The 26883-nt window shown below is 51.7% G+C and overlaps 2 protein-coding genes across 7 annotated transcripts; both read left to right on the top strand.

Moving 5' to 3' along the window:
• The first annotated feature begins 1197 nt into the window (after positions 1 to 1197).
• On the top strand, positions 1198 to 5854 carry ACP5 (acid phosphatase 5, tartrate resistant). Of its 3 annotated transcripts, none has more exons than XM_004060052.5 (7): positions 1498 to 1669; positions 1856 to 1928; positions 2834 to 2920; positions 3183 to 3443; positions 3657 to 3784; positions 3912 to 4257; positions 5248 to 5854. In XM_004060052.5, the coding sequence occupies exons 4-7, from the start codon at positions 3183 to 3185 to the stop codon at positions 5488 to 5490; spliced, it is 978 nt and encodes a 325-aa protein (XP_004060100.1). In that variant the 5' UTR covers positions 1498 to 1669; positions 1856 to 1928; positions 2834 to 2920; the 3' UTR covers positions 5491 to 5854. The 3 variants fall into 3 exon arrangements, with proteins under 3 accessions (XP_004060098.1, XP_004060100.1, XP_018871567.1); XM_019016022.4 differs by having other exon boundaries at positions 1749 to 1928; XM_004060050.5 differs by lacking the exon at positions 1856 to 1928 and having other exon boundaries at positions 1198 to 1669.
• Positions 5855 to 20634: 14780 nt separating this feature from the next.
• ELOF1 (elongation factor 1) lies at positions 20635 to 26690 on the top strand. 4 transcript variants are annotated; one of them, XM_055371893.1, is made up of 5 exons: positions 20656 to 20791; positions 24455 to 24534; positions 25339 to 25472; positions 25623 to 25693; positions 25894 to 26690. In XM_055371893.1, the coding sequence occupies exons 2-5, from the start codon at positions 24490 to 24492 to the stop codon at positions 25956 to 25958; spliced, it is 315 nt and encodes a 104-aa protein (XP_055227868.1). In that variant the 5' UTR covers positions 20656 to 20791; positions 24455 to 24489; the 3' UTR covers positions 25959 to 26690. The 4 variants fall into 4 exon arrangements, with proteins under 4 accessions (XP_063557112.1, XP_055227868.1, XP_055227870.1 ...); XM_055371894.2 differs by lacking the exon at positions 20656 to 20791 and adding an exon at positions 24134 to 24359; XM_063701042.1 differs by lacking the exon at positions 24455 to 24534 and having other exon boundaries at positions 20635 to 20791.
• The last annotated feature ends 193 nt before the right edge of the window (positions 26691 to 26883 follow it).

The raw sequence follows: 26883 nt of genomic DNA, 5'->3' as shown, positions 1-26883 counted from the left end.
AACCCTGCCAAATCCCCCTCTGCGGGAAGCACCCAAGAATGATCAGTGGAAAAAAAAAAAAAAAAAAAAAAAAAAAAAAAAAAAAAAAAAAATAAACATAATTTTGTGTGATCTCAAAATACAGGAAGCATAGAAGCTTCCAAAACACACCTGTACCCACCACGTGAAGAAACAGATGTTAACATTTGGTCATAATTACTTCAGATTTCTTTCTTTCTTTTTTTTTTCTTCTGTTTTTTTTTTTTTGCGGGGGGACAGAGTCTTGCTCTGTCGCCCAGGCTGGAGTGTAGTGGCATGATATCGGCTCAGTGCAACCTCCTCCTCCTGGGTTGGAGTGCAGTGGCATGATCTCAGTTCACTGCAACCTCTGCCTCCTGGGTTCAAGTGAGCACCTCCGGCTAATTTTTGTCTTTTTAGTAGAGACAAGGTTTCACCATGTTGCCCAGGCTGGTTTGGAACACCTGACCTCAAGTGATCCGCTCACCTCGGCCTCCCAAAGTGCCAGGATTACAGGTGTGAGACACCGCACCGGCTAAATAATAAGTTTTTAAAAAAACAGGAGACTGGCCAGGCACGGTGACTCACGCCTGTAATCGCAGAACTTTGGGAGGCTGAGGTGGGCAGATCACCTGAGGTCGGGCATTGGAGACCAGCCTGGCCAACATGGAGAAACCCCGTCTCTACTAAAAATACAAAATTAGCCGGGCGTGGTGGTGCGTGCCTGTAATCACAGCTACTAGGGAGGCTGAGGCAGGAGAATCGCTTGTACCCGGGAGGCGGAGGTTGCGTGAGCCAAGATTGCGCCACTGCACTCCAGCCTGGGCAACCAGAATAAAACTGTCTCAAAAAAAAAAAACCAAAACAGGCCGGGCGCGGTGGCTCACGCCTGTAATCCCAGCACTTTGGGAGGCCGAGGTGGGCGGATCACGAGGTCAGGAGATCGAGACCATCCTGGCTAACACGGTGAAACCCCATCTCTACTAAAAAATACAAAAAATTAGCCGGGCGCGGTGGCGGCGCCCGGAGTCCCAGCTACTCGGGGGTGCTGAGGCAGGAGAATGGCGCGAACCCGGGAGGCAGAGCTTGCAGTGAGCCGAGATCGCGCCACTGCAGTCTGGCCTGGGTGAAAGAGCGAGACTCTGTCTCAAAAAAAAAAAAAAAAAACCAACCAAACAAACAAACAAAAAAACAAAACAACAGGAGAAGATGATGACAGACCTCACAAGATCTTGGCCCCAGGGCTGAAACCCCACCCAGTGCTGTGGTCCTGCGGCTGTGGGCCCATGGGTGCCCCCAAAGGGTCCCAGGCAGATGGAGGCTCCTGGTTGGCGTGGAGGAAGGAAAAGGATGAAATCGGCTCCCCTGGCCACCCCTTCTGGCCCAGCTGCAGCTGTAGTCCGTGGGTCTGAGCCGACCTTTGGGGTTCATCGGCCCATTTTACAGACGCGGAGCCTACAGCCAGGAGGCGTGGCGGCTCTGGGCCGTGCAGGGTTCCGGGGCGGGGAGGCCGAGGCGCCCGCCCTCCCCGCCAGGGCTCACCTGGGTCAGCCCTGAGCCCTCGAGCAGGACGGATCGGCCGCTGCCTGCTTAAAGCTGGGGCCGCCAGGAGTGCGATCGCCTGCGGATCTGCAGCTGGGCACCGGCCGCAACGCCCGCCCCGCGACGGCAGGTGAGATGCGGGCGGCCCCGTGGGAGGGGTCTCTGCATGTCCTCGTCACCCACTTCCTTCCCGTTTGTTGCTGCTGCAGGGCTGGGAATGGGGGGGACCAAGCACTTCGCAGGGTGACCCGGGGAGATCTGTGAGCCAGTGCCCTCTGCGTTGAATGAGAGCTCTCTCCCGGGTCCGCGCTCGCAGGGACTGAAGGGACTCGTGAATGTCCGCGGGACGTGTCGCGGCGGCGCCCAGCACGGAGGAGGCAGGCAGGCAGGTGAGGAGCAGGTCAGACCGGCCGCAGGTGCAGGGCCTCCTGCCCTCCCAGGCTGCGGTCCCGTGGAGGGCCTGCAGACAGCTGCTGAGACTATGAGGGTCAGAGGTCTGTGGTCACGCGCTATCACCAGCTAGCTGCCTCCTGCCTGGTTCCTCCTGCAGGAATGGGAGTCTGGGGGGAGGGGAGGGTGTGGGCAGGACTTCCTGGAAAAGGGAAGCCCGTTGGTGTTTATGTGTGGGGTGGAGAGAGGGCAGGGGGAGGACGGGGACACACGCGGAGTCCCCCACTCAGATGTTGTCAAACACAGCTCCCACACCAGACATGCAACCCATCCTAGAGATGCAACCCAGGCACACACACGTGGACACACACAAAACTCCATCCATAGGGATTCCCACCCAGTGCCACGTGAGAACGCAGGCATGCATCGCAGACAAGCCACACAGGCCTCGCAGGCTCAGCATACACGTCTGCAGCAACACCATCAGGTACAGAGCCGAGGCCCAGGTAGGCATGCTCAGCTGCACGCAGGAAGCAAGACACACCCAGACACACACAGGTAAGCCCTTACTCAGAGAAAGAAGGTGCAGGAGATGTGTCTTGGGTAATCACAGCCACAGCCTCTCAAGTGTGCACACACACACACGCACTCACACTGAGATACACAGACATACAGAGATACCTGGACGTGTCAAGCCTACAGCACAAACAGGCCCCTGCCGGTCCACCTGGGGGCTGTGTGGGCCGAGGCTGCTGCACACGTGTGCCCAGATCCTCCCACCCCCACCCCAATCCCGTGTCCTGCTCCAGGGAAGTCCAGGGCTCACATGACCCAAGGGGAGGGCTCCCGGGACAGCCCTCGGAGAAACTGCATCATCCTCACTAATGATCCACTTCCTCCTCAGGGAATAAAGGCTCAGGGACCGGCAGTTCTACTCTGGAGCCCACCAGCCTCTCAGAGCCTCTGGTGACTGGCCTGTGTCTCCCCCTGGGTGAGTGCTGGGCAGGCTAGGTGGAAGGAGGGTGAAATGGGACTGCAGGGCCATCTTGGTGCAGCTCGCCCTCTCACAGACCGCCCCCGCCTTCCCTAAGCCAGCTTGTGCAGCCATGTCCTGAGAATTAGGGCACCAAGGGGTTCCCGCAGGGGCAGCCTGCAGCAAGCAGTCTCCCTCTATCTCAGGGCAGGCGGGGGTCTCAAGGCCTCCCTGCCCTTGTCACAGCCCGGGCCACCTATGCTTGTCTCTCTTCTCCCAGATGGACATGTGGACGGCGCTGCTCATCCTGCAAGCCTTGTTGCTACCCTCCCTGGCTGATGGTGCCACCCCTGCCCTGCGCTTTGTAGCCGTGGGTGACTGGGGAGGGGTCCCCAATGCCCCATTCCACACGGCCCGGGAAATGGCCAATGCCAAGGAGATCGCTCGGACTGTGCAGATCCTGGGTGCAGACTTCATCCTGTCTCTAGGGGACAATTTTTACTTCACTGGTGTGCAAGACGTCAATGACAAGAGGTTCCAGGTCTGTGCCCAACAGAGTGGGGCAGGAGGTGGGGGCGGGCAGTGGGGAGAAGCCGCCTTACCTAGTGACCTTCCTTTGGAGAGGGCAGAGGGAAGGTGATGGGGCACCTTTGGGCGCCGGGAGCATTCAATGTCTCCCTTATCCTGACTTGGTGGGAGGATCAGCGTAGCCACTGACCCCAGGGAAGAGGCCTGCCCTATCTGTTTGCTACAGGAGACCTTTGAGGACGTATTCTCTGACCGCTCCCTTCGCAAAGTGCCCTGGTACGTGCTAGCCGGAAACCATGACCACCTTGGCAACGTCTCTGCCCAGATTGCATACTCTAAGATCTCCAAGCGCTGGTGAGCCACCCTCAGCCCTGCCTCCCGAGATCCTCACATAGCAGGGACAGAGGGGCCCTGTGGCTTGAGCTGACCCTGGGACTTCTGCGCCCAAGATGTGCACCCACGACCTCTATCCCCTCCACAGGAACTTCCCCAGCCCTTTCTACCGCCTGCACTTCAAGATCCCACGGACCAATGTGTCTGTGGCCATTTTTATGCTGGACACAGTGACACTATGTGGCAACTCAGATGACTTCCTCAGCCAGCAGCCTGAGAGGCCCCGAGACGTGAAGCTGGCCCGCACACAGCTGTCCTGGCTCAAGAAACAGCTGGCGGCGGCCAGGGAGGACTACGTGCTGGTGGCTGGCCACTACCCCGTGTGGTCCATAGCCGAGCACGGGCCTACCCACTGCCTGGTCAAGCAGCTACGGCCACTGCTGGCCACATACGGGGTCACCGCCTACCTGTGCGGCCACGATCACAATCTGCAGGTGAGGGCCCTGTGGGTGGGGTGGGAGCTGGGTGAGGGGGGTCCCCATCCCAGCTGATGTCCACATGGCTGGGGTCCTCCTGCTGTTTGAGGGTCTCCTGTGGCCTTCAGAATGTCTAGACTGTCCCTCAAATCTTGCTGTCTAACCAGGAAAACACTCCAAAGCCAGAATAATATCTTCGAATTGCCAATTTCTTTCTTTCTTTTTTAAGCTCTTTTTTTTTTTTTTTTTTTTTTGGAGACAAGGTTTCATTGTTTTTCACCCAGGCTGGAGTGCAGTGGTGCAATCGGGGCTTACTGCAGCTTCAATCTCCCGGGCTCAGGTGAACCTCCCACTTCAGCCTCCAGAGTAGCTGACACTACAGGCGTGGGCCACCACGTGCAGATAATTTTTGCTTTTTTTTTTTTTTTTTGAGAGGGAGTGCAGTGGCATGATCTCAACTCACTGCAACCTCCGCCTCCTGGGTTCAAGCAATTCTCCTGTCTCAGCCTCCCAAGTAGCTGGGATTACAAGCATGGGCCACCAAACCTTGCTAATTTTTATATTTTAGTAGAGACGGGGTTTCACCATGTTGGCCAGGCTGATCTCAAACTCCTGACCTCAAGTGATCTGCCCGCCTCGGCCTCCCAAAGTGCTGGGATTATACGCATGAGCCACTGCACCCGGCCCTTGCGCATTTTTTTGTAGAGGCGAGGTCTCACTATGTTGCCCAGGCTGGTCTCAAATTCCTGGGCTCAAGCAATCCATCCCCTCAGCCTCCCAAAGTGCTGGGATTACAGGCATGAGCCACCACACCTGGCCACCAATTTCTTACTAAGTGCTCTACCTATGAAATAGGATTAATACACTCCTAAAAGTCAGGAAATTGAAGCCAGGAGGGGTTACATACCTCAAGGTGACTCTGTGGTTAGGGCCAGATCGAGCCCTGGACCTTAGGCAGGGCTCTGCTCAAAGCTGGGTCTCCACTGACCCCTTGTCCTCCATCCTCAGTACCTGCAAGATGAGAATGGCGTGGGCTACGTGCTGAGTGGGGCTGGGAATTTCATGGACCCCTCAAAGCGGCACCAGCGCAAGGTCCCCAACGGCTATCTGCGCTTCCACTATGGGACTGAAGACTCACTGGGTGGCTTTGCCTATGTGGAGATCAGCTCCAAAGAGATGACTGTCACTTACATCGAGGCCTCGGGCAAGTCCCTCTTTAAGACCAGCCTGCCGAGGCGAGCCAGGCCCTGAACTCCCATGACTGCCCAGCTCTGAGGCCCGATCTCCACTGTTGGGTGGGTGGGCCCTGCCGGGACCCTGCTCACAGGCAGGCTTTTCCTCCAACCTGTGGTGCTGCAGCAGGGCAGGAAGGGGAAACACAGCTGATGAACTGTGGTGCCACATGACCCTGTGGCACAGATGCCCACGTATGTGAAACACACATGGACATGTGCCCCAGCCACAGTGTTATGCTCTGTGGCTGGCTCACCTTTGCTGAGTTCCGGGGTGCAATGGGGGAGGGAGGGAGGGAAAGCTTCCTCCTAAATCAAGCATCTTTCTGTTACTGATGTTCAATAAAAGAATAGTTGCCAAGGCTGAACCAGTGCCACTGGTGTGTTATGTTCTCCTGGTTAGAGTGGCTGGGCTCCCCTGAGCTGCTGTTCCTTGCCTCCATCTCTTACCCCATCCATGACCAAGTTGCCTTATCCATGGATGTGATTATAAAACCCGCTGGGCACGGTGGCTCACACCTGTAATCCCAGCACTTTGGGAGGCCAAGGTGGGCGGATCACGAGGTCAGGAGATCGAGACCATCCTGACTAACATGGTGAAACCCCGTCTCTACTAAAACTACAAAAAAATTAGCCAGGTGTGGCGGCGGGTGCCTGTAGTCCCAGCTACTCGGGAGGCTGAGGCAGGAGAATAGTGTGAACCCAGGAGGCGGAACTTGCAGTGAGCCAAGATAGCGCCACTGCACTCCTGCCTGGGTGAAAGAGCGAGACTCCGTCTCAAAAAAATAAAAAATAAAAAAAATAAAATCCAAGCAGAGGCCAGGCTCAGTGGTTCACATCTGTAATCCCAGCACTTTGGGAGGCCAAAGCAGGTGGATTATTTGAGGTCAGGAGTTCGAGATCAGCCTGGCCAGCATAGTGAAAGCCCATCTCCACTAAAAATACAAAAAGTTACTCAGGCTTGCTGGCGAGTGCCTGTAATCCCAGCTACTCAGGAGTCTGAGGCAGGAGAATCACTTGCATCTGGGAGGTGGAGGCTGCAGTGAGTCAAGATTGCGCCACTGCACTACAGCCTGGGCAACAAGAGTTAAACTCTGCCTGAAAAAAAAAAAATTGGCCAGTTGTGGTGGCAGGAGCCTATGCTCCTAGCCACTCAGGAAGCTGAGGCAGGAGAATTGCTTGAACCTACGAGGCGGAGGTTGCAATGAGCTGAGATTGTGCCACTGTACTCCAGCCTGGGTGACAGAGCAAGAATCTGTCTCAAAAAAAATAAGTAAATAAAATAGGCCAGGCACGATGGCTCACGCCTGTAATACCAGCACTTTGCAAGGCCTAGGTGGTCGGATCACTTGAGGTCAGAAGTTCGAGACCAGCCTGGCCATCATGGTGAAACCCCATCTCTACTAAAAATACAAAACTTATCTAGGCGTGGTGACACATGACTGTAATCCCAGCTACTTGGGAGGCTGAGGCGAGAGAATCACTTGAGCCTGGGGGGTTTGGGGGTAAAGGGGGTGGACAGGTGAGGGTGGAGATTGCAGTGAGCTGAGATTGTGCCACTGCACTCCAGCCTGGGTGATAGAGCAAGACTCTGTCTCAAAAAAAAAAAAATTAATTCAATAAAATCCAAGCAGAAAGAAGGGTACAACATAAAGCAAGTCTTCCTCCACCCCAGGGGCAACTAATATTAATCATTTTCTTTCTCTATATAGTCTATGCCTCCATAATCAAAACATTCCCTTTATTCTTTTCTTTTTTTTTTTTTTTTTGAGATGGAGTCTCACTCTGTCACCAGGCTGGAGTGCAGTGGCGTGATCTTGGCTCGCTGAAACCTCCAACTCCCAGATTCAAGCAATTCTCCTGCCTCAGCCTCCCAAGTAGCTGGGATTATAGGCACGCGCCACCACGCCCAGCTAATTTTTTTTTTTTTTTTTTTTTTTTGAGACGGAGTCTTGCTCTGTCGCCCAGGCTGGAGTGCAGTGGCGTGATCTCGGCTCACTGCAAGCTCTGCCTCCCGGGTTCACACCATTCTCCTGCCTCAGCCTCCCAAGTAGCTGGGATTACAGGTGCCTGCCACCACGCCCGGCTCGTTTTTTGTATTTTTAAATAGAGATGGGGTTTCATCGTGTTAGCCAGGATGGTCTCAATCTCCCGACCTCGTGATCCACCTGCCTCAGCCTCCCAAAGTGCTGGGATTACAGGAGTGAGCCACCGCGCCTGGCAATTTTTGTATTTTTAGTAGAGATGGGGTTTCACCATGTTGGCCAGGATGGTCTCAATGTCCTGACCTCGTGACCTTCCCGCCTCAGCCTCCCAAAGTGTTGGGATTACAGGCATGAGCTATTGCTTCCAGACTGTTTTTCAGAGACAGAGTTTTGCTATGTTGCCCAGGCTGGTCTTGAGCTCCTGGGCTCAAGTGATCCATCTCAGCCTCCCGAATAGATGAGATTACAGGGGCATGCCACTGCAAACACATTCCCATTTACACCAAAAGCAACACAATATACACATAGTTCTGCACACATTCCTGTTACTGCACTCCACTTTTTTTTTCTTTTTTGAGATGGAGTCTCACTCTGTCACCCAGACTGGAGTACATGGGTGTAATGTTGGCTCACTGCAACCTCCATCTCCTGGGTTCAACCGATTAAGCAATTCTCCTGCCTCAGCCTCCCAGGTAGCTGGGATTACAGGCCCCCACCACCATGCCTGGCTAATTTTGTATTTTTAGTAGAGACGGCGTTTCACCATGTTGGTCAGGCTGGTCTTGAACTCCTGACCTCAGGTGATTCACCTGCCTTGGCCTCCCAAAGTGCTGGGATTACAGGCATGAGCCACTGTGCCCAGTCCTGAATTGTTTCTTGCATAAGATCCAAGAATGCTCTGTTGGGGTCTGGATCGAGACCCCTTTCCTGTAACACTTCGAACAATTTTGCAATCCTCAATGTCATAACAAATGACCTTGTCTACGCATTACCTATGGGGCAGACATGTTTGCAGGATTCCCAGGAACAAGGAAAAAGATCGCCCTTCTTTTTGACAGCCACGAAGCTTCTGCCTTATGTCACTGGCTCCTTGCTAGTGCCCCTTGCAGGATTTTATTGGTTTTGGGGGTTGTTTTGAGAGACAGAATCTTGCTCTGTCACTCAGACTAGAGTGCAATGGCAGGATCATAGCTCACTGCAGCCTCAAATTCACAGGGTCAGGTGATCCTCCTGCCTCAACCTCCCAAAGTGCTGGGATTGCAGGCGTGAGCCAAAGTGCCAAAGTGCTCGGCCTCATTGAGGTTTTTTTTTTTTTTTTTTTGAGATGGAGTCTCACTCTGTCAGCCAGGCTGGAGTGCAGTGGCACGATCTTGGCTCATTGCAACCTCCGCCTCCCAGGTTCAAGCAATTCTCTGCCTCAGCCTCCCAAGTAGCTGGGACTACAAGCACACGCCACCATGCCCAGCTAATTTTTGTATTTTTAGTAGAGATGGGGTTTCGCCATCTTGGCCAAGCTGGTCTTGAACTCCTGACCTCATGATCCACCCACCTCGGCCTCTCAAAGTGCTGGGATTACAGGCGTGAGCCACCGCACCCAGCCGTGGCTTTTTAAATCTTTCCTCCTAGGCCAGGCATGGTGGCTCACACCTGTAATCCCAACACTTTGAGAGGCCGAGGCATATGGATCACCTGAGGTCAGGAGTTTGAGACCAGCCTGACCAATATAGTGAAACCCCGTCTCTACTAAAAATACAAAAATTAGCTGGGCATGGTGGCGTGTGCTTGTAGTCCCAGCTACTTGGGAGGCTGAGACAGGAGAACTGCTTGAACCCGGGAGGTGGAGGTTGGCAGTGAGCCGATATGACGCCACTGCACTCCAGACTGAGCAACAGAGCGAGACTCTTTCTCAAAATACATAAATAAATAAATAATTATTTCCCTCTTACCAACAAGGCTGCAGTGGTGGTCCCTGGACCAATGCTGTGAAAGTAATGTGTAAGAAAACTTCTAGAAGGAGAATTATCTCAGGGCTGGGCACAGTGGCTCACACCTGTAATCCCAGCACTTTGAGAGGCTGAGGCAGGCAGATCACTTGAGGTCAGGAGTTGGAGACCAGCCTGGCCAACATGGTGAAACCCCGTCCCTACTAAAAATACAAAACATTAGCTGGGTATGGTGGCACGTGCCTGTAATCCCAGCTACTGAGGAGGCTGATGCAGGAGAATCGCTTGAACCCAGGAGGCGGAGGTTGCAGTGACCCGAGATCACACCACTGCAATCCAGCCTGGGAAACAGAATGAGACTCCGTTTCAGGAAAAAAAAAAAAAAAAAAAATCTCAGGGCCTGTTTCTCTTATACTGAAAGCAGAGTGCTAGACCTGATGTGACAGCTGCGGGGGAGCCCAGTTCCCCTCTGAGGGAGAGTTAAGTAACACCCACCCCCAGGCAACCCAGGCCATTAGCGCTAGGCAAGGCACAGGAACCCCTCCTTTGGCCCACCCTCAACCGCCACTTGCAACTGCTACACGGCAGGGACCCAGTTGTTTGGCTCCAGCTGCCTGCCTAGCGGAGTGAAATGAACCTGGACAAAATGTAAACAGGGCTGAGCGCAGTGGCTCACGCCTGTAATCCCAGCACTTTGGTAGGTAGGGGCAGGCAGATCACTTGAGGACAGGAGTTCAAGACCAGCCTGGCCAACATGGCAAAAACCCACCTCTACTAAAAAATACAAAAGAATTAGTCAGGCCTAGTGATGCATGCCTATAATCCCAGCTACTTGGGAGGCTGAGGCACGAGAATTGTTCTTGTCTGGGAAGTGGAGGCTGCAGTGAGCTGTGATCACGCCACTGCACTCCAGTTTGGGAGACTGTCTCAAAAAAAAAAAAAAGTAACTGAGGTTACTTCTGAGGAGAGGCACTTGGTGAAATTGTCACCTTTCATTTGTTATTTTACTTATTTTTTTTTTTTTGAGATGAAGTTTCCCTCTTGCTGTCCAGGCTGGAGTGCAGTGACGTGATCTCGGCTCAGCAACCTCTGCCTCCCAGATTCAAGCGATTCTTCTGCCTCAGCCTCCTGAGTAGCTGGGATTACAGGCATGCGCCACCACGCCTGGTTAATTTTGTATTTTTTAGTAGAGACAGGGTTTCTCCATGTTGGTCAGGCTGATCTTGAATTCCCGACCTCAGGTGATCCACCCGCGTCGGCCTCCTAAAGTGCTGAGATTACAGGCATGAGCTACTGCTCCGGCTTATTTGTTACTTTGCGCGCGCGCGCGTGTGTGTGTGTGTGTGTGTGTGTGTGTGTGTATCTTGGTATAATTTGCTACTTTATAGATGTCAATACTGTTGAATTTGTTACAAGGTGTATGTGTTACTGTTATAATTTTTTGGTTTTTTTTGAAACAGTGTCTCACTCTGTTGCCCAGGCTGGAGTGCAATGGTGCAGTCATAGCTCACTGCAGTTTCTACCTCCTGAGCTCAAGGGATCCTCCTGCCTCTGCCTCCTGAGTGGCTGGAACCACAGCTTCACTCCACCACTCTTGGTTAATTTTGCGTGTGTGTATTTTGTAGAGACGGGGTCTTGCTATGTTGCCTAGGCTGGTCTCAAACTCTTGACCTCAAGTGATCCTTCCTCCTTAGCCTCCCAAAATGCAGGATTACAGGTGTGAGCCATCATGTCTGGCCAACTGTTATAATTAAGCAGTGATCTTTCCAAAATGCAATCCTGGCCAGGGGTGGTGGCTCACACCTGTAATCCCAACACTTTGGGAGGCTGAGGCGGACAGATCACTTGAGATCAGGAGTTCGAGACCAGCCTGGCCAACATGGCAAAACGCTGTCTCCACTAAAAATACAAAAATTAGCTGGCATGGTGGCGGGCGCCTGTAATTCCAGCTACTCAGGAGGCTGAGACAGGAGAATCACTTGAACCCAGGAGGCGGAGGTTGCAGTGGGCCGAGGTCGTACCACTGCACTCCAGCCTGGGTAACAGAGCAAGACTCTGTCTCAAGCAAACAAACAAATCCCCAAAATGCAATCCTGAGTTTGTTCCAGCTGCCATTTACCATCACTTCTGATCCTGGCCCATGAGGCAGGGGCCAGAATCATCCTTGCTTCTCAGAGGCTATTACAGGAGCTCAGACGTGTTTTTGTGGGTTTTTATTTTTTAATTTTTTTGGTACAATATTTATCTTAGATTGGACGGCTTAACCACTGTGGCCAAGGTCATTTCTAGGAAGTGGCAGTCCCTCAATCTTAACCACAACAGTCTAGGGAGGTCACAGCTGCCCTGTCTCTTCTCACTGACTCAGAGGCACCAGACAGGCAGGAGTCTGAATCAGAGGTCACCATCATAGCCCAAGGACCCTGTTCCCATGGCCCAGAGCACAGAAAGAAGAAGTGACACATCCAATGTCTCATGAAGACTGAGTGGCAGGGGAGGGGGGATTGTAACTCAGGCTCCCTCCTCTACATCAGCCAGACACTTCTACCGAGCACCAAGGACCAAAGCTCTGTGCCAGGCAGCTGGGGACCCAAGGACACTGGGAGGAATAAATCAGGGTGGGTGCTGGCCCTCAGGGAGCTTCTGTCTTGCTGAGGAGACAACACCAGCCAGCACTCAGCCATCTTAATTAATTATTTTATTTTTTTCTTTACTTTTCTTTTTTTTAGACAAGGTCTCACTCTGTTGCCCAGGCTGTCAGGCCGGAGTACAGTAGTGTGATCACAGCTCACTGCAACTTCCGTCTCCGGGGCTCAAGCAATCCTCCCTCCCACCTAAGCATCCTGAACAGCTGGGACTACAAGCACACACCACCACACCTGGCTAATTTTTTTTTTTTTTTTTTTTTTTTTTTGAGACAGAGTCTTGCTCTGTTGCCAGGCTGGAGTGTAGTGGCCGGATCTTGGCTCACTGCAACCTCCACCTCCCAGGTTCAATTGATTCTCCTGCCTCAGCCTCCCGAGTAGCTGGGACTACAGGTAAGTGCGCCACCATGCCCAGCTAATTTTGTATTTTTAGTAGAGACAGGGTTTCACCATGTTGACCAGGATGGTCTCGATCTCCTGACCTCGTGATCCACCCACCTCGGCCTCTCAAAGTGCTGGGGTTACAGGCGTGAGCCACTGCACCCAGCCAATTTTTGTATTTTTTGTAGAGAGGGGGTTTCACCACTTTGTCCAGGCTGGTCTTGAACTCCTGGGCTCAAGCAATCTGTCCATCTCGGCTTCCCGAAGTGCTGGGATTATAGCCACGAACCACTGCACCCGGCCTAATTTATTTATTTTAAGAAATGGGGTTCGGGCACGGTACATCACGCCTGTAATCCCAGCACTTTGGGAGGCCAAGGCGGGCGGATCACCTGAAGTCAGGAGTTCGAGACTAGCCTGGTCAACATGGTGAAATCCCTCCTCTACCAAAAAATACAAAAATTAGCCAGACACGGTGGTGTGCACCTGTAACCCTAGATACTTGGGAGGCTAAGGTGGGAGAACTGCTTGAACCCGGGAGGTGGAGGTTGCAGTGAGTCGAGATCACACCACTGCACTCAGCCTGGGCAATGGACTGAGACTCTGTCTCCAAAAAAAAAAAAAAAAAAAAAAAAAAAATGCCAGGCGCGGTGGCTCACGCCTGTAATCCCAGCGGTTTGGGAGGCCGAGGAGGGCAGATCACGAGGTCAGGAGATCGAGACCATCCTGGCTAACACAGTGAAACCCTGTCTCTACTAAAAACACACGCACAAAAAAATTAGCCGGGCGTGGTGGAGGGCGCCTGTGGTCCCAGCTACTCGGGAGGCTGAGAGGCAGGAGAATGGTGTGAACCCGGGAGGTGGAGCTTGCAGTGAGCCAAGATCGCGCCACCGCACTCCAGCCTGGGCGACAGAGCAAGACTCCATCTCAAAAAAAAAAAAAAAAAAAAGAGAGATGGAGTCTCCCTAGGTTGCCCAAACTGGTCTTGAACTCCTGTCCTCAAGTGATCCTCTCACTTCGGCCTCCCAAAATGCTGGGATTACAGGCATAGCCACCACACCATGTTCAGCCATTTTTGGAAAGATGCCTTTTAACCTGCAAGAAACGAGACAGCAGAGTCCCTCAGGCAAGTGGCAGGGTTTCATCTCTTCTCGATCCTCCTGAGCAACCAACCACTCCTGATTTCAGCTGTCACAGACACTATCATCTTGCCACTCTGCTTGTCAAACTAGAGGCTGAAAAAGGGACTGGCATTCTCATGCAGCCAGTAGGCTGTCTGTCACTTGACACTCAGGCCATGTCCACTTCCTAAACAGCATCCCAGGCCAAGAATCATGAATAAGAAGGTGAGATACCTGCCTTACCAAGAGCAAAACATACAGTCATCAAAATAGTAACACACTGGCTCAGGGTCAGGTGTGGTGGCTCACGCCTGTAATCCCAGCACTGTGGGAGGCCGAGGCGGGTGGATCACCTGAGGTCAGGAGTTCAAGACCAGCCTGGCCAACGTAGCGAAACCCTGTCTCTACTAAAAATACAAAAATTAGCCAGGTGTGATGGTGGGCGCCTGTAATCCCAGCTACTTGGGAGGCTGCTGAGGCAGGAGAATCACTTGAACCCTGGAGGCAGAGGTTGTAGTGAGCCGAGATTGCGCCACTGCACTCCAGCTTGGGTGACAGAGCAAGACACCGTCTCAAAAAAAAAAAAAAAAAGGACATTGACATTGACTCAGGGTAAGATGTGGTGGCTCATACTCGCAATCCCAGCACTTTGGAAGGCTAAGATGTGAGGATCACTTAAGGCCAGGAATTCAAGACCAGCCTGGGCAACACAGCAAGGCCCCAACTTAAAAAAAAATACATAAATTAACCAGGCATGGAGGTGTACGCCTGTAGTTCCAGCTATTTAGGAGGCTGAGGTGGGAAGATCCCTCGAGCCCAGGTGCTGGAGGCTACAGTGAGCAATGATCACACCACAGCATTCCAGCCTGAGCCTGGATGATGGAGTGAGATCCTGTCTCTAAAATAAAAAAAATTAAAAAAAAAAAAACATTGGCTCGGGAAAATATCAAGAGAGAAAGTAGAAACAAATACAAAAACAATATAGCATTGACTCAGGAAAATACTGAGGGAATCCAAGAACAAATTCAGGAAGATTTATTTAAGAACATAATATAGGTTCAAGGTCGCATTGCAACTTCATGGAAAAGGAGGTGTTATTTGCCTTGTCAGTTTGCACTGGAATGAGACAAAACCTGAACCCTACCTTAGACCACATACAAAAATAAATTCCGAAGGAATCAAATATTTCAGGGAGGCAGGATGTGGTGGCTCATGCCTGTAATCCCAGCACTTTGGGAGGCCATGGTGGGTGGATTGCTTGAGCCTAGGGGTTCAAGACCAGCCTGAGAAACATAGTGAATCCCATCTCTACCAAAAATAAAAAATAAAAATAAAAAAGTAAACAGGCATGGAGGTGCTTATCTGTAGTTCCAGATACTCAGGGGGTTGAGAGGGTGGGGTGGAGAGGGTGGGGCAGGGGCTAAGGTGGGAGGATCACTTGAGCCTGGGAGGTCAAGGCTGCAGTGAGTCATGATCATGCCACTGTACTTCCGCCTGGGCCACAGAGTGAGACCCTGTCTCAAAATCAATCAAGCAAGCAAGCAAGCAATCACAGAGAAAGATGCAAATGAACATCCACACAAAGACCTGTGGAGGGAAGGCAAGATTTCTCCTCTACCCTCTTAGATCTCTGGCTGGGCCTAAGACTTAAACTGACATTTGATCAATTAATAGGAGAAAAGCATAGAAATATATTTAACATAAGTTCTATGGGACATGGGAGCCCTGAAAAGGAAGACCCAAAGAAGCAGTTACAGTCAAACACTTATTTACTGTATTGGACAAACAGTAGAAAATTACGGATGGACATGGTGGCTCATGCCTGTAATCCCAACACTTTGGGAGGCCAAGGTGGGCAGATCACCTGAGGTTGGGAGTTTGAGACCAGCCTAATCAACATGGAGAAACCCCATCTCTACTAAAAATACAAAAATTAGCCAGGCATGGTGGCACATACCTGTAATTCCAGCTACTTGGGAGGCTGAGGCAGAAGAATCACTTGAACCTGGGAGGCAAAGGTTGCAGTGAGCTGAGATCGCACCACTGGACTCTAGCCTGGGCAACAGAGCCAGACTTCTCAAAAAAAAAAAAAAAAAAAAAAAGTAGTAAATTATAGATGGGCGTGGTGGCTCATACTAGTAATCCCAACACTTCGGGAGGCCAAGGTGGGAGGATTGCTTGGACCCAGGAGTTCAAGAACAGCCTGGACAACACAGGGAGACCCCATCTCTAAAACAACAGAAAATAAAATTAGCTGGGTGGCACGCACCTCTAGTCCCAGGTACTCAGGAGGCTGACGTGGGAGTTTCGCTTGAGCCCAGGAGTTTGAGGCTGCAATCAGCTATGATTGTGCCACTGTACTCCAGCCTGGGCAGCAGAGTAAGGCCCCGTCTCTAAATAAATATATAAATAAATTTTAAAATTATAAATAAATATTATAAATAAAGTTTTAAAAGGGTAGTAAATTATGAAAATGTGACAAGACAAAGGGGTTTGGGCTAGAGCAGTTAATGGTGGAAAAATAACTAGAAAAATAACTAGAAAAATAAGGGTTCGTTTAACAAGGTTTGTTTGTACATTTTTTCCTCAGCTTTGACTCCCTATCTTCTGGTGATAAGAATTGTACGCTCTAGGGCTGGGCTCGGTGGCTCAGGCCTGTAATCCCAGCACTTTGGGAGGCAGAAGCAGGTGGATCACTTGAGCTCAGGAGCTGGACACCAGCCTAGGCAACTTAGTGAAACCCTGTGTCTACCAAAAATACAAAAAAATTAGCTGGGCATGGTGGTGGGCGCCTGTGATCCCAGCTATTTTGGGGACAAGGTGAGAGGATCGCTTAAGACTAGGAGGTGGAGGTTGCAGTGAGGTTGCAGGAAGTGGATATCACACCACTTCACTCCAGCCTGGGCAACAGGATGAGACCCTGTCTAAAAAGAATTTTACTTTCTTTCTGGGATGGGGAGGGCATCTTCCATATGGGGGTTTATCTCGTTTTCCAGAGAAAAGAGGGAGGTCAGAGTGCTCTTCCTGCACCTACTGTTTTTCAAGTGCCCTTAGCTGAAACAATCCATATGCCAAAGTGGCATATTTTGGAGTGGTGTCATCTGCCACCCTCAAAATGAAAGAAATGGTTCATAACAGCTCTAATAATTGTTCAACACCGGCAACAATGCAAAAAACAGGTCACTAACAGGTGAAAAGATAAACAAAGTGTGGGACATTCATATAACAAAATACAACTGAATAATAATCATGCCTATAATCCAAGCACTTTGAAAGGCCAAGGCAGGTGGATTGCTTGAGTCCAGGAGTTCGAGACCAGCCTGGGCAACATGGCAAAACCTTGTCTTTACAAAAAACACAAAAATTAACTGGGCGTGGTGGTGCACAGGTGTAATCCCCGCTACTTGGGAAGCTGAGGTGGGAGGACTGCTGGAGTCTGGGAAGTTGAGGCTACAGTGAACCATGATGGTGCCACTGCACTCCAGTCTGGGTGACAGAGTGGGACCCCATCTCAAAAGAAAACAAAAAAGAAACAAACTGCTGATATATCCAACAACACGAGTGAGTTCCTTTCTTTCTTTTTTTTTTTTTTGAGACAGAGTCTGGCTCTGTCGCCCAGGCTGGAGTGCAATAGCGTGATCTCGGCTCACTGCAACCTCCACCTCCTGGTTTCAAGTGATTCTCCTGGCTTGGCCTCCCAAGTAGCTGGGATTACAGGCACACACCAACACATCCAGCTAATTTTCGTATTTTTAGTAGAAATGGGGTTTCCACCATGTTGGCCAGGCTGGTCTTGAACTTCTGACCTCAAGCAATCCACCCGCCTTGGCCTCCCAAAATGCTGGGAACATGAGTGAGTTTCAAACATCTTATGCTGGGGAAAGAAGCCCAGCTCAAAAGGCTACACGTTGTATGATTCAGCTTATATGACTTTCTGAAAAAGACAAAGTTATAGGAACCAAAAACAAATCAGTTAGGGCCAGGGGCTGGAGTAGGGGACAGAGCACAAAAGGGCAAGAGAAAATTTCTTTTTTTTTTTTTTTTTTTTTTTTTATAAGACTGAGTCTTGATCTGTCACCCAGGCTGGAGTGCAGTGGCACAATCTTGGCTCACTGCAGCCTCCGCCTCCCGGGTTCAAGTGATTCTCCAGCCTCAGCCTCCCCAGTAGCTGGGACTACAGGCATGTACCACTATGTCTGGCTAATTTTTGTATTTGTAGTGGAGACTACAAGGGGTTTCACCGTGTTGCCCAGGCTGGTCTCAAACTCCTGTCTTCACGTGATTCGCACACCTCGGCCTCCCAAGGTGCTAGGATTACAGGCATAAGCCATCACACTCGGCTACTGGTAAGAGGAAATTTCTTAGGGTGATGGAAATAATTGTCTTGATTATGGTCATGTTTTAATGATATACCTGTATGTCAAAACATGCAATTTCGGCCAGGCATGGTTTAAATATGAGCAGTTCATATTCAGTCAATTACATCCAACAAAGCTGGGAAGGAGGGAAGTAAGAGAGGGAAGGGATGAAAGGAGAGAAAAAGAGAAAACTAATGTGGCAATCATGAACAAAATGAAAGATATATACATCCTGTGACTCAATGTCTTTTTTTTTTTTTTTTTGAGATGGAGTTTCACTCTTGTTGCCCAGGCTGGAGTGCAGTGGCGCGATCTCGGCTCACTGCAACCTCTGCCTCCCGGGGTTCAAGTGATTCTCCTGCCTCGGCCTCCTGAGTAGCTGGGATTACAGGTGCCTGCCACCATGCCCAGCTAATTTTTGTATTTTTAGTAGAGACAAGGTTTTACCATGTTGGTCAGGCTAGTCTTGAACTCCTGACCTCAGGTTATCCACCCGTCTTGGCCTCCCAAAGTGCTGGGATGGGCCAGGCGCCATGGCTCACGCCTGTAATCCCAGCACTTTGGGAGGCCAAGGCAGGCAGATGACAAGGTCAGGAGTTCAAGACCAGCCTGGCCAACATGGTGAAACCCCATCTTTACTAAAAATACAAAAATTAGCCAGGCATGTTGGCACACGCCTGTAATCCTAGGTACTCAGGAGGCTGAGGCAGGAGAATTGCTTGAATCCAGGAGGTGGAGGTTGTAGTGAGCCGAGATCATGCCACTGCACTCCAGCCTGGGCCACAGAGCAAGACTCTGTCTCAAAAAAAAAAAAAAAAGCAAAAACAAAAAAGTGCTGGGATTACAGGTGTGAGCCACCATACCCGGCCATCATTTATTGTTTTTTATTTTATTTTATTTTATTTTTAGAGACAGGATTTCACTATGTTGCCCATGCTAGCCTCAAACTCCTGGGCTCAAGCAGTCCTCCCACCTCGGCCTCCCAAAGTGCTGGGGTTACTGGGGTGAGACACTGTACTCACAAATGTCATTTTTTGAAAACTATGCTTCACTAAAGATCCAGTCTTAAGGATGTTGATTCAGGGACATTTACTGCATCATCACAGTGGCAAAACTCAGAAAAGTCCAGGAATTGTCCATCAGTAGGATAATGGTTGATTATACTATGGCAGAGTTGCACTATGAATCATGTAGCTACTAAAAACACAAGTTAGGTATATGTGTATAGATGGTTAAGTGGAAATAGCAAGTTGCACGGTAACTGTATAGTATGATTCCATCCTGTGTGTATTCTAGTTTGCTCTAGCACTGAAAAAGGGTCTCACAGGAGGGCAGTTCCACTGGTTACACTTGACAGTTACCAGGGTAACACTGCCCCCTAGGGGATATCCTAGAGATCCCTCTACAGACAGCCCCTGACTTGATGGTTCTAAGATTTTTCAACTTGATTATGATAGGTTTATCGGGATGTAACCCATCGTAAGTCAAAGAGCATCTGTATTCGAAATACATTTCATTACAAATTATCTTCCTGAACACTCTAATGCAACAGCTCTTATCAAGGTCCGCAGGGACCAGACCCTTGCCAAACTCAACTGTCAATTCTCTTTCCTCATCTTCTTCAACTCAGGGACACGTGACACAGCTAACCCCTCTCTCTCTCCATCTTGAAATATCTTTTTCAGGCCAGGTGTGGTGGCTCACGCCTGTAATCCCAACAATTTGAGAGGCCGAGGCGGATGGATCACTTGAGGTCAGGAGTTCGAGACCAGCCTGACCAACATGGTGAAACCCCATCTCTACTAAAAATACAAAAATTAGCCAGGCATGGTAGTGCGCACCTGTAATCACAGCTACTTAAGAGGCTGAGGCAGGAGGATCGCTTGAACCCGGGAGGCTAAGGTTGCAGTGAGTCCATATGGCGTCACTGCACTCCAGCCTGGGCGACAGAGCGAGACCCTGTCTCAGAAAAAAACAAAACCAAAAATAAAAACCAATAAAAGTCCTTGCCCGGGCGCGGTGGCTCACGCCTGTAATCCCAGCACTTTGGGAGGCCGAGGCGGGTGGATCAGGAGGTCAGGAGTTCAAGACCAGCCTGGCCAAGATGGTGAGACCCCATCCCTACTCAAAAAAAAAAAAAAAAAAAAACTACAAAAATTAGCCGGGCGCGGTGACCGGCGCCTGTAATCCCAGCTACTCGGGAGGCTGAGGTAGAAGAATCACTTGAACCTGGGAGGCGGAGGTTGCAGTGGGCCGAAATCGAGCCACTGCACTCCAGCCTGGGCGACAAAGTGAGACTCCGTCTCAAAAAAATAAAATAAAATAAAACAAAAATAAAAAATAAAAATCTTTAACACGGCCCACGAGGCTCCATGGAATCTGGCCCCAGCCTGTCCACTCAACCTCATCTATTACAATCTGGGCACTCAAAATGTGGTCCGCGGATCAGCAGCATGGAAGTCACCTGGGAGCGAGTTAGAACAGCAGCCTCTCAGGCCTCCCTCTTCATCTGCTGGATCAGAACTTGAACTTTTTAGTTTGAGTAGAGCGTCTTCCATGCTTACAAGCTTCCCCTTCACCCTGATTCAGCCATAAGGTTATTTCATATTCCTCACTTGCCGCTCCCGGGAACTGACCAGAAGTACTGGCATCGCGCGTAGCTACAGGCAAATACGCACCCGCTCTTGCGCAGGCGCACTGCGCCTCCGTCGGAGCGCTCCTATTTGAGTACGCGTGCGTTCAGAGCAGCGGCGAAGGAGGCAGGGCCTATTTGCTGGGCTGTCCGGGGTGGGGGTGGCCGGGACCTGAAAGTAGGAGAGGGGTTTCCGCTTCCGGCAGGAGTCGGAAGTCACTGTCTCCCGGGTGAACGGAGCTTTCGCAGCTGGAGAAGGTGAGTGCTGGTGCGGCTCCTGCGAGTGGGCGTTGGGGCTGGGCAGGACTGGAAGTTCCTCTACTCCGTGCGTTTTCGGGGTCCTGGAGGAGGCTCCTGGGACCTCGAGCTTGGGGGAAAGCCGGTCGGGGAGACTGACTCCCCCCGACCCCATCCTTCCAAGCGCGACTACCGGGACGCCTGGCTCCTCCCGGCGGCCGTCGGGAGGCGATGCCGAAGCTTTAGTGAGTCTGGAGGAACAGCCAACCCCCCACCTCTTGGGTACCAGCAGATTCGGGGGATGACTCCTCTGCCATCCCCTTTTGGCGCGCTTGGACTTAACGTTGTCACAGGACAGACTGAGGCCTCTGCGTTCCTTGTGCAAGCCAGACCCCATTCATGGGATGGGGGGACTGTAGTCCCTGGGCAAAATGAGCTTCTGGGGCTCATCCGTAGATTTTGTTTGGACTTTTTTTTTTTTTTTTTTTTTTTTTGAGACTGAGTCTTGCTGTGTCGCCGAGGCTGGAGTGCAGTGGCGCGATCATAGCTCATTGCAGCCTCGACCTCCTGGGCGCAAGCTTCCCACTTCAGCTTGCCGAGTAGCTGGGACTACAGACTCGCGGCTAATTTTTGTAATTTTATAGAGATCAAGGGTCTCACTCTGTCTCCCAGGCTGGTCTGGAACTCCTGGCTTCAAGCGATCTTCCCACCTGGGCCTCCCAAAGTGATGAGATTACGGGCGTGACCTCCCAAAGTGATAGAGTTACAAGCAAACTGATTGAGTGATTTATTCAATAATGGTTATTGCTGGGCACGGTGGCTCATGCTTGTAATGCCAGCACTTTGGGAGGCCGAGGCGGGAGTATCGCTTGAGCCCAGGAGTTCCAGACCAGCCTGGGCAACATGGTGGGTCCCTGTCTCTACAAAAAATACAAAAATTAGCTGGGCGTGGTGCCGCGGCTAATTTATATTTCAGAGGTAGAGGGGCAGGGGGAGGATCGCATAAGGAATGTGTGAGGGAAAAAGACATTGAGGATGAATCCAAGGTTTCTGATTTGATTATCCGGAAAGATGGAATTGCTGTTAGCTGAGGTGAGGAAGACTGTGGAAGAGCAGGTCGCGATGTCAGGGGCTTGGTTTTGGACATGATGTGTTTAATCTTAGGTGGAAGTTAGACATCAGGTGGAGGTGTGGCTGAGGCAGATAGATCAGAGTCTGCAATTCAGACTCAAGGCTGGAGAAGCAGGTGGCCTCAGTGTAGAGTAGGCATGAAGCCCTAAGACTGGGTGAAATCTTCATGTGGTGAGTGTAGCCAGAAAGGAGAGGATCCAACAATTAAACTCATGGGCTTTTTGCTCTGTTGCCCAGGCTGGAGTGCCTGGGCTCACTGCAACCTCCGCCTCCCGGGTTCAAGTGATTCTCCTGCCTCAGCCTCTCTAGTAGCTGGGATTACAGGCATGTGCCACCACGCCCAGCTAATTTTTGTATTTTTAGTAGAAATGGGGTTTCACCATGTTGGCCAGGCTGGTCTCCAACTTCTAACCTCAAGTGATCTGCCCACCTCGGCCTCCCAAAGTGCTGGGATTATAAACGTGAGCCACAGCGCCTGGCCCAAACTCACGTGCTCTCTTCATTGGAGCAAGTTGGCAGAGAGGCAGGAGCATAGGAGACTAGCAGGAGCCACCAGTGAGGCAGAGGACAGGGAGCACATGGCATCCTGAGAGCCACATGTGCTCTCAGGGGAGGAAGGACCTCTGGAATGGGAGGACTGCCATTGGGATTTGCAGTATGGAGCCACCAGTGACCTAAGTTTGGAGGCAAGGGGTGCAGAGAGATGGGTGGGAATGCAGATGGCTGTACACTAAAACAGCCTGCAGAGAAAAGGATCATAGCTGGAAGAGGATGAAGAGATTTTTTTTTCCCGCTTTTTAAATGAGGAGAGAGGTAATAACAAGTGTGTGAGAGTGATCCAGTGGAGCTGGAAAATTTGATGTTGCTCAAAGAAAAGGGGATGGGAGCCAGGGCAGAATGAACAAATTGTTTTTGCAGGAACTTACTTCCATAGTAAAGGAGGCATGCCGAAGCTGGGCATGGTGGCACACACCTGTTGTCCCAGCTACTGAGCAGGCTGAGGCCAGAGGATTGAGGCTTTAGCAAGCTGTGATCATGCCACTGCACTCCAGCCTGGGCAACAGAGCGAGACCTCATCTCTTAGATAAATAAAGAGGGTGGGTGAATGGCTGAATGAGTTGGTCCTAGGAGCTGTCTTTGGATTGCTTCTATTTACTCAGTGAACTGGAAGCATCACAGTTAAGAGTTGGGGGTGTTGGCCGGGCGCGGTGGCTCACGCCTGTAATCCCAGCACTTTGGGAGGCCGAGACGGCAGATCACGAGGTCAGGAGATCGAGACCATCCTGGCTAACACGGTGAAACCCCATCTCTACTAAAAATACAAAAAATTAGCCACGCGTGGTAGTGCATGCCTGTACTCCCAGCTACTCGGGAGGCTGAGGCAGGAGAATCATTTGAAGCCGGGAGGTGGAGGTTGCAGTGGGTCGAGATCATGCCACTGCACTCCAACCTGGGCGGCAGAGCAAGACTCCATCTCAAAAAAAAAAAAAAAAAAAGAGTTGGGGGTATTACATAGGAAGTGATCAGCAGATAATGAATGAAACTCCACTGTTTATTCTGGAAGACCCTGGCAGGCTGCTGACCTCCCCTGTCACAGTGGAACAATGCTAGAACCAGCAGTCGTGTGTGTGTGTGTGTGTGTTGGAGGAGGTGTCATAGGAGGCTCAGGGATGGCAAACACAGTGCCCTGAGCACCGTGCCTCGCAGGGGAGTTGGGCTCAGTGGTAACTGCTGCTGTTTCCCCACCCACCTGCCTCCTGGACATCTGTTCCTAGATATCCCTCTGCCACCCAACCCCATCATTTTCTCCAAAACCCTGTCCTTCCTATGTGTTAGACATCAGAGAATGATGCCACCTTGTCCCCCTAGCCACTATGTCCCCTCCACAACCTTGGGAGTCATCCTGGACTTTCCTTCTCTCGTCACACTCACTCGCTCCGCCGCCACGTCTCCTCTCTCTCACCCTCTGCCATCTCTACCCCAACAGCCCTGTCCTGGCTGTGACTTTGTCTTCATCCAGATTATGACTCACACCGCAGTCCCTCAAAAGCACAGGGTGACTTTGTCCTTTCACTCCTTGTAGCTCCCAGGATCCATCCAAACACCCAGAACCCTCCCACCTGTCCCTCCTCTCTCCCTCACCTGCCAGGGGACAGACAGCTGCCCTGAGCCTTCACACAGTGTTCCTCTCCTCAGAAGTGCCTGTCCCCACTTCTCTGCCCTGCAGTCTGTCATCTGGATCGAGGCCATCAGATAACCTGAGTGTCACTCCTCCTGGATGGTACTTACACGTCCTTTGCCAAGAGGAGCAGCCAGAATAAAATCACCAGTTCCTAGGCTCTTAGGCTCCGCCCGGCCCTGAACAGCTGGCTTGTCTTGGAGTCTCTTATGCCACCCTCCCCAGGAACAGTGGCTTCCTTGTATTGGCGCCAGCGATGATGGGCCAGCTCTGTGCTAAGTACTTAACTTACCATTCCTGGTGTCAGCCCCGCAAGTCTCCTCTGAGATAGCAACCTTATTTTGACTTTTTTTTTTTTTTTTTTTTTTTTTGAGACGGAGTCTTGCTCTGTCGCCCAGGCTGGAGTGCAATGGTGCGATCTCGGCTCACTGCAGTCTCCACCTCTTGGGTTCAGGTGAGTCTCCTGCCTCAGCCTCCTGAGTAGCTGGGGTTATGGGTGCCTGCCACTATGGCCAGCTAATTTTTGTATTTTTAGTAGAGATGGGGTTTCACCGTGTTGGTCAGGCTGGTCTCGAATTCCTGACCTCGTGATCCGCCTGCCTCAGCCTTCCAAAGTCCTGGGATTACAAGTGTGAGCCACCACACTCGGCCTTTTTTTTTTTTTTTTTTGATGCAGAGTTTCATCCTGTTGCCTAGGCTGGAGTGCAGTGCCTGGATCATAACTCTGGATCATCATTGAAACCTGAAACTCCTGGGCTCAAGCGATCCTCCCATCTCAGCCTCCCAAGTAGCTGGGACTACAGGCCTGCACCACCACGCCTGGCTAATTTTCAATTTTTTTTTTTTTAGAGATGAGGCCTCACTATGTTGCCCAGGCTGGTATCCAGGTCCTGGCATCAAGTAATCCTCTCACCTTAGCTTCCCAAAGTGCTGGCTGGGATTACAGGTGTAAGCCACCATGCCTGGCCTTGTCTCTGTTTTATAGATGAGGAAACTGTGGCACAGAGAGCTTAAATAACCTGCCCAGGTCACGCAGCAAGTGAGAGAGATGGGGTTAGAGCCTCGTCTCACCCCTTCCATCCAGAGTGGGACAGGGAATTGTCCTCCTGCATCAGGACTGAGGGCCTCGTCCCTCAAGGGCAGAGGCCCCGGGACCATGGTGCAAGTCCCAGACCCTCTTTCCAGCCTGCTTTCTAGAGCATTGAGCTGGGGCGCTGCGTGGTTTCCTCAAACCACTGACATTTGCCACTCCCCACAGGCTCATCCACCTGCAGACATGGGGCGCAGAAAGTCAAAACGAAAGCCGCCTCCCAAGAAGAAGATGACAGGCACCCTCGAGACCCAGTTCACCTGCCCCTTCTGCAACCACGAGAAATCTTGTGATGTGAAAATGTGAGTGGGGAACAGGGCAAGGGATCCAGCCTCCCCACTGCCTCCTCCCCGCTGTTCTCCATCCTGCCCCTTGCCTCCCTTGGTGAAGGCGTCATCACCCACAGGCCCAGGACGCGTTGCTCACCAGTCCCTTCTCTTGGTCTGTTTCAGGGACCGTGCCCGCAACACCGGAGTCATCTCTTGTACCGTGTGCCTAGAGGAATTCCAGACGCCCATAACGTGTATCCTTGGAAACCTGGGCTTTTTCCAGAGGGTGGGGAGGGGGCTGGAGTCCGGACCCTGCTCATCTGGCCCACTGTGTGCCCTGGTGCAGGGCCAAAGCCGTCCAGAGGAACAGGTGCCACCTAGTGATTTCTGTGGGGTGAGAAGATGCAGGGCAGGGTTCCAATGCCAATGACCGCCCTTGACCTAAGTGGCCCAGATCTGTCAGAACCCGTGGATGTGTACAGTGATTGGATAGATGCCTGCGAGGCGGCCAATCAGTAGCGACACAGAGGACCCGCCCCCTGAGCAGCCCTGCCTACTGTGGATCCAGCTGTTCGGTTCTGGTCCAGAGACATTCCAGGGGTCCAGGGTGTGGGTCCTGGGCTGTCACAGCCCTGTGTGTGTGTGTGTGTGTGTGTGTGTGTGTGTGTGTAGTGGGTGTGCGTGGGTGTGGGTGTGTGCGTGGGTGTGGGTGTGTGTGCGGGTGTGGGTGTGTGTGCGGGTGTGGAGTGGGTGTGGGTGTGTGTGGCTGCACGTGTCACGGGTGGCCGTGAGTGTGTGCTCACAGGTACGCGGTGGTGTTGGGTTCCTGGGCCTGAGGGGCCTGAACTGACCTCACTTGGCTCCGAAAGCCTTTGCTGTGTTCCCTGCAGCCCCTGGCCCCCCAGCTTTGGGGCTCTGGCTCCCCCCGGCGGAATTGGGGGACTGTTTCCTGATATCCTGGACAAGGGAAGCCCACTAGAGGCTGGAACAGGACCTCTCCAGCCTCCTCACCAGCACCGTGCCCATCTCAACTGGACTTCCCGCCCTCCTTCTCCACCTTCTAGTGCCCGTGGCCGGGGATTCAAAGCCGCTGTTCCCCAGGTCCCTGGGCTGGGCCCTGACAGGGAGCCGCCCCCTCCCCATGGTAACCAGGAAGCCCGTTTCATGTTCAGTTGCTTTTGTAGAGGAAGCAAGGGCTGGGATAGGGACAGCTGTCAATCACAAGCCCTTAAATAAAGCAGCCAGCGCACATCCCTTGCTGTCCGTGATGTCTTGGGTTCTGCGTCTGCCTGGTCACCAGAAGAAGGAGAGGGGACCTGAGGCTCCGGCGTTCGGGAGGTGGCCTGGTGGCCCATGTGACCAGCCCTTCAAACCACCTAGCGTTTTATTCAGTCAGTAAGCATTCAAGGTGGTGGAGCAGGCAGACATCTGGCCAGGTGTTTAC

This window comes from Gorilla gorilla, chromosome 20 (genome assembly GCF_029281585.2).
Source record: "Gorilla gorilla gorilla isolate KB3781 chromosome 20, NHGRI_mGorGor1-v2.1_pri, whole genome shotgun sequence".
Classification (NCBI taxonomy): Eukaryota; Metazoa; Chordata; class Mammalia; order Primates; family Hominidae; genus Gorilla; species Gorilla gorilla.
The sequence above is the reverse complement of the archived record's forward strand: the minus strand, read 5'-3'. Positions and strand labels throughout refer to the sequence as shown.

What these genes read in the sequence shown, in the direction of transcription:
- ACP5 (XM_004060050.5), top strand. Translation starts at nt 3,183, where the DNA reads ATGGACATGTGGACGGCGCTGCTCATCCTGCAAGCCTTGTTGCTACCC. An exon ending in TCAATGACAAGAGGTTCCAG is followed by an intron (nt 3,444 to 3,656) that starts GTCTGTGCCCAA and finishes TGTTTGCTACAG; the next exon opens with GAGACCTTTGAGGACGTATT. An exon ending in TCTAAGATCTCCAAGCGCTG is followed by an intron (nt 3,785 to 3,911) that starts GTGAGCCACCCT and finishes TCCCCTCCACAG; the next exon opens with GAACTTCCCCAGCCCTTTCT.
- ELOF1 (XM_055371895.2), top strand. Translation starts at nt 25,129, where the DNA reads ATGGGGTTAGAGCCTCGTCTCACCCCTTCCATCCAGAGTGGGACAGGG. An exon ending in AAATCTTGTGATGTGAAAAT is followed by an intron (nt 25,473 to 25,622) that starts GTGAGTGGGGAA and finishes GGTCTGTTTCAG; the next exon opens with GGACCGTGCCCGCAACACCG. An exon ending in ATTCCAGACGCCCATAACGT is followed by an intron (nt 25,694 to 25,893) that starts GTATCCTTGGAA and finishes TAAGTGGCCCAG; the next exon opens with ATCTGTCAGAACCCGTGGAT.